General features: G+C 38.2%; 1 protein-coding gene across 4 annotated transcripts; it reads left to right on the top strand.

Moving 5' to 3' along the window:
* Positions 1-34: 34 nt before the first annotated feature.
* ZCCHC4 (zinc finger CCHC-type containing 4) lies at positions 35-10,505 on the top strand. 4 transcript variants are annotated; one of them, XM_015624110.3, is made up of 13 exons: positions 35-139; positions 314-432; positions 1,977-2,059; positions 2,742-3,017; positions 3,518-3,598; positions 3,911-3,983; positions 4,457-4,607; positions 5,164-5,264; positions 6,421-6,542; positions 7,138-7,213; positions 7,710-7,761; positions 8,464-8,608; positions 10,270-10,504. In XM_015624110.3, the coding sequence occupies exons 1-13, from the start codon at positions 55-57 to the stop codon at positions 10,391-10,393; spliced, it is 1,488 nt and encodes a 495-aa protein (XP_015479596.1). In that variant the 5' UTR covers positions 35-54; the 3' UTR covers positions 10,394-10,504. The 4 variants fall into 4 exon arrangements, with proteins under 4 accessions (XP_015479596.1, XP_033369438.1, XP_033369439.1 ...); XM_033513547.1 differs by having other exon boundaries at positions 43-432; XM_033513548.1 differs by lacking the exon at positions 7,710-7,761 and having other exon boundaries at positions 43-432; positions 10,270-10,505.
* The last annotated feature ends 686 nt before the right edge of the window (positions 10,506-11,191 follow it).

Genomic DNA, 11,191 nt, shown 5'->3' with positions numbered 1-11,191 from the left:
TGGGGGGCGCCGTCCGCCCGCCGGCGCGGTGCCCGTCGGGAAGGAGGCGGTGTCATGGCGGCGGCGGGTCCGGAGCGGCCGCGGCCCGCAGCGCTCACCCTGCTCGGGCCGGCGCCCGGCGCGCCCAGCTGCCCTCACGGTGAGCCGGGCTCGGAGGGCAAATCCCGAGCGTCCCTGTGCTCGGCTCCGTGCCTGGGCTGTTCTGCAGCAGCCTTTACGAAGGCCTTGTTATGGAAGCTCGGCACTTGCAGCGGAGCAGTGAAAGATCTGCAGGTGTTCCCTGTGTTATCGTACCCTCCACATTTGTCCCTAGGTCCTGCACTTCTGTTTGTGAAGACCAGCCAAGGAAAGGAGGAAGGAAGAAGATTCTATGCTTGTTCGGCTTGTAGGGATAGAAAGGATTGTAACTTTTTTCAGTGGGAAGATGAGAAGGTAAGAGAGCACTGCTTGAGGCTATGCTAAAGACTCAGGGCCACGAAGGTGGTCAGAGGTCTGGATCACCTCTCCTATGAGGAAGGGCGGAGAGAGTTTGGGTTATTCAGCGTGGAAAAGAGAAGGCTCCGGGATATCCTTTATAGCAGTCTCCCAATACCTGAAGGGGGGGGGGGGCGGGCTCCAAGAAATCTGGAGAGGGACTTTTTGCAAGGGTAACTAGTGAAAGGACAAGGGGTGATGGCTTTAAGCATTAAGAGGATAGATTTAGGTGAGATATTAGGAAGAAACTATTTACTGTGAGGGTGGTGAGGCACTGGAAAAGTTGCCCAGATAAGCTGTGGATGCCCATCCCTGGAAGTATTCAAGGCCAAGCTGCATGGGTTTTTGAACTACTTGGTCTAGTGGGAGGTGCCCCTAGCCATGGCAGAAGGCTTGGAACTACCTGTTCTTTAAGTCTCTTCCAACCCAAATCATTCTATGGTTTTATGAAGCACTGGTGATTTTTTCCTGTATTTAACAATTTTAAAAGTATATTTTATTGTGAAAATCTCTGGCAAGTTCTATTTTCTATAATTTGTGTAATAGTTGATATTTAGCTGAGCACTTATTTCTGTCAGGAGAATGTGTTTCAAGTATAGCTTTCAAGAAAGCCTGTGTACATTTTGAGCAAACCTAGCATTTGTTATTCTATTGCCAAAACATATAGGAAGTTTGCCGATGCTATGCAATGTTGAACAAAATTGGGTACTTCTGATCCCAAGATTCCTTTGTTTCCCCCAGTAAAGATAGCGAAAATCTATTGGATACAAACAACAGTGGGATATGCAAAACGTTGAGATGGTGGGACACAGCATGATGCTTAGTAGTCTCAGAATATCTGCAGCAATTTCTCTTTGTCATTAATTTTGAATATCAATTGTATTATGATGTCTTTTCTTGTTCTGAATTTTACTGTCTCCTCTTTTAAGCAAAACAGTTCCATAAGATTTGACCAAATGTCTTTGGAACTCTGTTGGGAAACCATGAGTATGTTTTGTGGGAACAAAGTAGAAGACTCAGAGGAGAGCGTGAGATACTGAAGTGTTAAAGACTCAGGTGCAGATCGTAACAAGGAGCTGTCATGCTTTTAAAATGATTTCACACAAAAGACTTGGGCAATATTCGTACTTTCATCAGGTTTTCAGGATCAGGTCATAATTCTTCAGAGGGAACACAACTGTTGGCACATATTAATAGAAAGTATGGCTCTTTCTATCTTCCTCATTATCACCTGTTGAGTTTTTCTCTGAGTATTACATGTAGTAGGAGAATGAAATGCACAGTTTAAATTTCCAATGAAAGACTTGTGTTGTTTTGTAGCATGCCCCTGTGCTGCAGACATACTTGTTCTTCTGAAATGACAAATGTGGTTATTTTTCTTTGCAACAAAGTAGCTAAAGCATGAGTCCTTTGATGCGCCCTTTTTTCATGTTGAGATTTGATGTACAACACACAGTAGTAACTGTTAGTTTTGTAACTTTTCATATATGCAAATTTTGCAGGTGTCAGAAACCAGGCTTGCAGCACGTGAAGAATATAATAGAAATCATCAGCCTTCTTTAACACACAGACAGAACGTGGACAGGTATTGTTAATGTATATTTTCTTCAGTAAAGATGTAGAAATACAAGTTTAGGTACTCCGAATGTAGAGATAATATTTCAGGATTCTTTAAAGAAATGAGGAGAAATGAAAAGAGGGGTTTGGACAAATAAGAGCTGTTGTATGGCAATGGAAAGGAAATAACGTGAAACATTTAACTAGAACACAGTATTTTCAAAACAGGAACTGGAGGGGTTAAGGGTTTTTTTGGTGTGTGTATAGTCATTCTTATGTCATAATATGATTACAAGAGGTCAGTAGCAATTTCTGTTAAAAAAAATTATTTCTGACTTTAGTCTGCAGAAGTATCACACTTAACATTGTGAAAAGAAGCAAAGGTAGCTTTTAACAGGTAATTCCTGAATTTTATGTATAGACATATGGAACTTTGCTGATAGTTGATGGAGTCTTTACTCTGTAATCCAGTTATTTTATGGAGATTCCCAGTAAATTTGGAGACAATATTTTATGCATTTCAAAGTGTCCTTTGAATATTTTTTTAATAAATAATACTTCATTCTCATGGAGTTTTGCAAGAGTGATGTAAACTACATTGTCTGTTTAAATGTCTGAACTCCTAAAATACAAAAAAACTCCTCCATAGCTCCCCTTCCTATTTTTGATACAGGCTTTTTTCAAACTTCATTCCCTGTCGCCCTTTGTAGGTACAAGAATTTTGTTCTGTTGCCATTATCAAAGAGGAGGTTTTGCCAGGAATGCCAGCAATTGTTATTGCCAGCAGAATGGGAAGAGCACTCGGATCACCAGTTCCTGTGTGATATCACCACTGCCCAGCTGAAAAGCCCAAGTCAACTTCTATATCCACTGGAGAATAAAAAAACAAATGCACAGTATTTATTTGCAGACAGAAGTTGCCACTTCCTACTGAATCTCCTTATAGATTTAGGATTCAGACGAGTGCTCTGTGTCGGAACACCCAGGTACATCAATGAGAATTCTTACACTTTCAAATAATATTTCTCTCTCAGAACAGTACAGCTTACTAGTGATTACATAGTCAATGATTCTCCCCTAATAAAAGGTTCACTATGCTTTAATTGGTTGGGATTATCCAAGCATCTAGTGGAGTCTAGCTTTGAACTTAAAAGATATCTCTTACAAGAGAAGACTGTGGGAGCACTGCAGATAACACACATACACACTTCAGATCCCTTTGGTACTTATGGAAGTGACATTGAGTTTCTAACCTTATGCTTTTTTTGTGTGAGGTGGTCCGGTAGGCTTGACTGACTTCTCATCTTTTAAGATTAACCTATTTTTCTGACTTTGAATACAGGCCAAATGGAATCACCCTAGTTTAGACTACTCTGTTTTCTCTGTTTGGTTTACATTAGTAAAGTACCAGACATTCTTGTCCTGCAAGATCGTTTCTGAAGTTGGTGATTATGTGTTAAATTTCTTTGTTCCAATTTTTCTTCAGGCTTCATGAAATGATCCATTCAAAAGCATCAGAAGAGGAAGAATTCAGTGTTAGAAGCCTTCTGCTAGATATTGATTTCAGGTAAGTTTTAACAAATGTTTATGTTTCTGAAGAATGTATACAAAGATGTGTATTCTAAGTGCTTTAAGAGATAAATTGGTGGTTGTTTTCCCTTTCTTGTCTCTGCATCTCTGTTCCCATACACATACACAAATGACATCCAGTGGATGAGAAAAGTAAGTATACTTAATATTTTCTCAGTATTGGTATGTGTTGTCAGTAATCAGAACCCAAAGATGATGTTTTTCTTGAGGACTGTTTTTGCTCTGAGCACCTCTTAGGATAGACAGAGTTATTCATATTTTTCTACTGCTGTCAAAACTTATTTTACAGGTATTCACAATTTTACACAGAGGATGAATTCTGCCACTACAACATGTTCAATCATCATTTTTTTGGTGGAGAGGTAAGGCCATTTATTTATTGAGTGTGTTGGTAAAAAAGTGCATGTTGATGAAGAATTTTGTAAGAAACTTGTGGCTAGACTGGTAGAAAACATCATGGGAAAACATGAATTAAGAACATTTTAATAAAAGCAGCAATTAAGGTGTGTAAGGAACATTAGTTAGCATAACCATAATAGCTTTGAAGTGAGTGGAAGAGAACTACTGAAAAGGAGGCAGTCTCATTCTTTGATTTTCAGTAATATTTTTATGTGTTAACTGAACAGGACACTTGTTTTCAGTCCTTCAAATCTAGGTGTGTTTTTTGTGGGTTTTTTTTTTCAATGCTACTCAAGAGGAAATTCACCTCCACAAGAGGGGAAAAAAGTTCCATCTTCAAAGTTGAAACTTCCACAGTGATCAGTTTATTGCCAGAGACAATATGTTCACAGTTTTTGAGTCATCATTTCTGGAAATTAACCTCTGTTTCTTACAGGCTGCACATGAAACATGCAGGAAATTCTTACATGAGGAGAATGGTGAAAGAGTCATTATGGTAACTGATCCCCCGTTTGGAGGTTTAGTGGAAGCACTGGCTTCTAGTTTTAAAAAACTGATGGCAGTGTGGAAGGAGACAGAAAAAGAAGGTATGTATTATAGCCAGATGGGTGGCTTCTGCTGTAACATCATTTTAAGGAAAAAGTACCTGTTTATAAGTCTCTGATTCTTATTTTTCAGGTGAATGTGAGCATACTCATGTTCTAATTTCTTAAGATGAATTGCCATGTATCTAATTTACTCTCCTGATATTTTTAATTCAGTAATGCCCAATTCTCAAAGCCTGCCTTAAAAACTTTTCCCATTTTTTTTCAAATCTACTTTGCAATTAAAATAGACTGTAAAGGTAGAGAAAAATAAGCTATCAAACTGGTACTGTTTCTTAGCAACTTAAGCGGATGTCAAATGGGGTTTACATGTGAAATGTACATGTAATGTACAAAATAATATATGTAATGTAGAAAAAAAATACATGGCTCCACATGTGAAATATGCCTATACTTTCTGTCACCTAAGAGAACTAGTTCATCTGCCCAACGTGACATACATATCTGTGTTTATATATTTGGAATGTTCACTGTAAATTTCTCATGCTGCATGTACTATATTTTTGTCCTGTGTACACCAGTGTCTTTGCATTACTAGGTCACGACAACAAAGAGATGCCCATGTTCTGGATATTTCCGTACTTCTTTGAGTCTCGTATTCTTGACTTTTTCCCAAGCTTCAGTATGATGGATTACCAGGTATGGCTGAACCCAGTCAGTCTGCTAAATACCAGTTGTGTGCAATGTGAAGAGGAATATGAGTGAAAGCAGGTGCAGTGGTAGCACTTCTCTGTAGCTGGGCCTTGCTGATGTGAAGCCTGGATTCTGTATTTCTATTGGTCGTATTTGTGATAACTTGATCATGTTCCTGTTATGTATCTTTAACTCATCTGTCATTTATGCATGACCTCGTTTCTTCTGCCAGGCTTTCAGCATAACAAAATTTGCACTAATTCTGACAGGTGTTTGTTGCAGAGGTGAGAGGTAACTTGATGAAGAGTATTTAATTTTCCACAGATGTTGAAATGTCAGTGGGTAGTGCCCAGCCCTGGAAAAAAAAATAAATCTATATTAAAAAATTAAGGTCTTTCATCTCCAAAACTGCTGGGATCAGAGTACAATTACAGTGATGGAAATTTTTGGAGTTACTTAATAAGTGAACTTGTCAGTGATAAAGCAATGAACTGGTATCAGCTTCTTCAATATCATATCCATTCTCCGCATAGTTTAAGTGAACATACTTCAGTGTGTTTTGAGAGTTCAGTCATGGATTCATGATGCTAAAGGTTTATTTTTTCATGTAATGACTCTGCATGAATTTTGATACTGATGTTCTGAGCAATATATTTGTGTCTTGTAGAGTGAAAATTTGTTGAAGAAAAGTGGAAACTCATGCTAGGCTAGACTGCATTCCTGCAGTGTTCAGAGCTGAGAGTTTTTGTGACAAGTCTCTGAAGGCAGTGCTGGAAAAAGCAGGCTAATCGGATTTGCAACTTCGTAATTATTCTGAGATGGGTTTAGATGTCATTTCTTGTGTTGACAAACCAAACTCTGTATATCCTTTTCTTTTAGCAGGATGCTCTTGTCAACAGCAGCAATGTAATCCCATGCAAATGAGCAAAAATAAGTACAATATGACTATTGAAGTATTGTCAGTCTAGCCTAATACTATGTTTGCACAAATTTACAAGTAAATGAGATAAAAAAATTGATGTAGAATTTGTGATCTGATTAGAGTCTTTTATATGAACATGAACATTTCATAAGGCACTTATAAAGATAATAAATATGTAAATAGCTTTGCCTGTGCTTAGCATTCAGTTTAAGACTCATTTTTATGGTTTTATTTTTCTAGGTAGACTATGATAATCATGCACTGTATAAACATGGCAAGACAGGTCGTAGACAGTCTCCTGTCCGTATTTTCACGAACCTTACCCCAAGTATGATTGTGCTTCCTGAAGAAGAGGGATATAGGTAAGATGTATTAATTATCAGGTGACTTAAAATAGTGTCTTTGTTTTTAATTAGGGCATAAAGTCTCCCAAGGAGACAAAAGAGAGTTTGGGATGGTGCTGTTCAGTAGTGTCTTGCCTAACTTGGATGCCAGGCTTAAGACCACATTTTTCTGTCTCATTCTAAAGTTGCATTTTATATAAACAATGTGTAGGAGAACTGAAATGTCTAAAAAGACATTTAAGTTTTCCAGTGTGGAATGATGAGATTCCTTATTTTGTCTGTAGGAAATACTGTCTACATCTACAAAAGAGATTTACAGCCATGTCTGATAATTGGCTATTAATACAATAGTAAAAAAATGAACTTGTAAGAGAAGCATCAAGGACAGAGGAATTTAGTTTCATTTATTACTGATACTGTTGATAATTTGATCTGAATTTTACTATGTGGATGTACTGAGTGTAAATGGCCTAAGTGATCATCATTTATGCAGCAAAGATATAATTCTTAATTCAACACAGTGATTTTGCAGTCCTTATATTGGTTGTTAAGGCTGCATAAAATTAACTGTTTTGTGAGCAAACAGTGGACCAGTACATCTTTTTTTCCCCAGATTTTGCACTGTATGTCAGCGATACGTTAGTTCTGGTAACCAGCACTGTGAGATATGCAATTCATGTACATCAAAAGTAAGTATTTTCGCATCTTTCTGAATGGAAGTTTTAGCTGTAGTCAGATAACAACCTCTGGAATACTTGCTTGGTAAAAACCTGTTCTGATACAGAGTCGCATGGGAAACCCACCGCAGTTCACTTTCACAGACTTATTACCTTCACAGTACATCTTCTATAACCCACTGGGAATTAATTTTTCTTTCCCTAATTCCTTTGTGTTGGAAAGAGGACAGGACAAGTGGCAACTGTTGCTTGCCACGTAGACCACAACTTAGCCAGCTGTGATCTGTTGACACATGTATTTTTATTTATGCTCTGAAGTTGTAGAACTTGATAATTTCAAAATTTCATCTGTGGTTTTCACAAATTCTCAAGGCCGTTGTTTCTGAGTTAAAGTCCTTCCTACAGATGTGTTGTTCCTGTAAGCAGTGGGGACCATACACAAGTAGTTCTGTTTTAAAATAGAATCAGTGGGGGGCGGTTCAGTAAACCGTTTATTTACCTTTTGTAGGATGGCAGACGATGGAAACATTGTGTACTTTGCAAAAAATGCGTAAAACCCTGTAAGTACAGAAAAATATTTTCTAAATGGAAGTGTACTTAGTCCAAAGAAACTGAGATTCCAAACCAGAAGAGAAAATATTCTATGAAATAAGTAAAATGTGGTAATTCAGAAGACAGAGAATAAATGAAAAGTTTCAATTTCACACAAGTTGCTATTTGTTAATAATTTAGGTGTACTTGCACTGTGTGGAAAGGTAATAAATTGTTGTCAAAGCACACCGTATATATCCCATTTATATTAATCATGGCAAAACAGAAATATTTCCATTTGTCATGTGTTTTCTAATTTTGTAAAGTTTGACTTTCACAAACAAATAGACAATTACAAAAATTTTTGAGAGATCATAATAAAGTTGTTTATGCACAAATTTAGTTGTGATTATACCTCTGTATAAATAGCTGAAGCAGTTATTTTTTGTTACTGTTACAAAAATAAAAACTTTAAGTACATTGTAACATCTGCACTATTTCCTTTTGAAGATGACACACAGGATAAAAGTTCTAATGGCAAAATAATTAACACATAATTAATTGCACGGTATGTCTAGTAATGTGATAAGGGACCAGAAAGCGCGTACATCCACCTCTGTAAAGCTAATCCAGAATTAAAAACCTGGTAATGTGGCCTGTATTAAAGCTTAGCTTCAGAATGTTTGTTTTAAACTTTTCCAAGGTGATAAATCACGTTATATATTTTGCAGCTTGGTTTCACTGTAACAATTGCAACTGCTGCACTCTTCAAAAGCACAGCTGTGAGAAGTCTGATGTTGGCTGTTTTGTTTGTGGCAAGGCAGGTCACAAGCGCAGTGCCTGCCCCAGTCTCTCCCACACCAGAGCAGCTTGTCAGTAAGTGTGATATTGCATTAACACAGTAAAATACAGCATTCAGATGAGATGAGATCTTATGTCATGGAATCAGTTCAGAACATGATTTTTGGCTTTAGGTGCTGATGTCAGCTTTTACTGTTGCCCACTTGCTGCATTTCTAGGGAGTGTGTACTGAAGGGTGGGTATGATAAGAGGCAGGTCATTTACTGGGGCTCCCAATTCGCTATCTGTGGGTTTTCCTTCAAAACTGATTTATATGGATCACAAACTTGGTGACTGGTGCATAGAGCTCTGTCAAGATGACTGAAAATTGAAGTAATGGAACACTTTTATCCCCTTTGAATTCCTCATGAATGGGGCAGAGAAAAGCGTCACTATAATGGTTTTATTGCTTCCTGTCTCTTTTGCTTTGTTGTAGCATCTTTTGGTTTTTTCCTTGTGGTATTTTGGGTGCTTTTTGTAGTATGATCTAAATCTCCATCATTAGTGAGTATCACATTGAGTACTCTTATTCTTCCATGATTGTCCTTTTGTTACATACCAACACTGTACACATGACTGTATGTATCAGAGAGCCAAGTAAATGGTGTGTGAGTGTCTTCAGGTGGAACTAACTGAAAAGAGGAAAAGGGATTTGCTAAGAGATGATCCAGCAGATGGCTCAGTCTTTCCAGTTCAGGATAAGTGATTGCATTTTTATTAATTCCTCACCAGAGTAATGGGAGTGATCAATTTCTGTGATTCTGCACTTGAATGGCTGTTGCAGTGGAAGGCAAATTTTCCCTTCCAAAAGCTATACCTATGTTACAAAGTGAGACTCAGACAATTACCCTCTTGGATCAATATACAGAGACTCACCAGGTGCCTGCTGGATGGCAGATGGGTAGAGGTGTATTGCTTCATGTCCTACTGATATTAAACCAGGTTTTGCTTAGGGAGTATTAGACACAAAAGGTAGCAATGTTTCATTTTATATCTCTCTCATAAAGATTCCATCTCTTCATGTTTATTTTTCCTTTGCTAAAAAAATTAAGAAGGATGCTAAAAGAATTTAATGAAATCCCATCTGTTTTTTCTGTCAAGGAAGATGCTGTTTTGTCAGTTGTACCAGAATGGTTTTAGTACTTTGAGGCCATCAGTTAGTTGTTTTGCTGATTCATTGCAGAAAATAACTTAGATTTCTTTTTCTAATAAAATTTTTGTGTGTTTTGTTATAATTCAGCATTTTGCATTATGACATCTTTTGTAAGAAATGGAAAACAATCCACTTGCTAGTTGTATTTAGGTCCTATACTAATTGCAGGATGCTTCCTAATGGTGTTCACATACTTTCTTCTAAGTCTTTCTATAACATATTCATGCATTATATATTCAGCATGAAACTCTGTGTGTGCTTTTCTGTGCTTGGTGGTGAGTTTCTTGTTTTCAATATCTGTGTAAATTAAAATGCTGAATAAATATATAAAATGTATGTATAATGGCAATAAAGTGGACAGGTTTGTGAAGTTGAAAGATCGTAACATTTTGAGATGGAATGTTCCTTGTACTTTTTGTGACAGTACTTCACATACTGTCACAAATTCATATACTTATTTAAAATAGCAGCAAACTTATTTGTACAGAGAAGTGTGTTCTTCATTTTATTCTAATCTCTGTGTTCCTTTTTTTTTGCTTTACAGACCTGACAAAAAGAAAAGGCCGAAAACTCGAAAGAGAGTAAAAACGGGGATCTGTAAAAGATTAGCTATGAAACATGCCATATTCTCCAAGAGGAAAGTAAAGAATAAGAAAAAAAAGTCATGACTTGTCTTACTGCTACATAGTTGCTTATTTATTTTTTATTGTCACCCTTTTGTTCCATTTTCTAAAAATGTAAGTGCTAATCCAGAATAAAACCTAATTGAATTAAGTGGCAGTTCCTTTATAATACATCATTACTGGTATAAAAAAAACCCAACAACCCCAAAACAACTAAGTGAACTACTACTTAGCCCTTACCATGTATTTGCATAATGTGATAAATTTTGTATTTAGGATTAGCTATTTATCTAATTTGGTGGGTGTTGGACGTTAAGGGGCTTACTGCTGAGAGGTGAGGTACTGGCAGATGCTCTGATTTTATGTTAGTATTGAAGGACGTGGGGTAAGGGAGGAAGTGAGGGTAGGTGATGGAAAAGCACGAGTTCTAGGAATTCAGTCTGTTAGTTACACTCGCCTCACAGGATGGCTTGTGACTTTTTAAAAATTTCTCTCCAAATGGAAAACGGGCATCAAAAAGAAAAAAGTAATTTATTTAGTAGGAAATAGTAAATGAGCGGAGGGGGAAGAGCCTGACCTGCCTCCCTGCGCCCGCCCGGCCTCGGTGCTGCGGTGGTCCCGCTGCCGGGGCCCGTCCCGCTCCAGGGATTACCCTTACAGCTGCCGGGGCCCGTCCCGCTCCAGGGATTACCCTCACGGCTCCCGAGGCCGGCCCAGCTCCAGGGATTACCCTCACAGCTGCCGGAGCCCGTCCCGCTCCAGGGATTACCCTCACGGCTCCTGAGGCCCGCCCCGCTGCCGGGATCACCCACACGGCTCCGCCCCGCAGCCAGGCCCGGCCCG

This window comes from Parus major, chromosome 4 (assembly GCF_001522545.3).
Source record: "Parus major isolate Abel chromosome 4, Parus_major1.1, whole genome shotgun sequence".
Taxonomy (NCBI): domain Eukaryota; kingdom Metazoa; phylum Chordata; class Aves; order Passeriformes; family Paridae; genus Parus; species Parus major.
The sequence above is the reverse complement of the archived record's forward strand: the minus strand, read 5'-3'. Positions and strand labels throughout refer to the sequence as shown.

Coding starts and splice junctions, on each gene's coding strand:
- ZCCHC4 (XM_033513547.1), top strand. CDS start 55: ATGGCGGCGGCGGGTCCGGAGCGGCCGCGGCCCGCAGCGCTCACCCTG. Junction 3,018..3,517: donor CTCTGTGTCGGAACACCCAG/GTACATCAATGA, acceptor ATTTTTCTTCAG/GCTTCATGAAATGATCCATT. Junction 3,984..4,456: donor ATCATTTTTTTGGTGGAGAG/GTAAGGCCATTT, acceptor TGTTTCTTACAG/GCTGCACATGAAACATGCAG.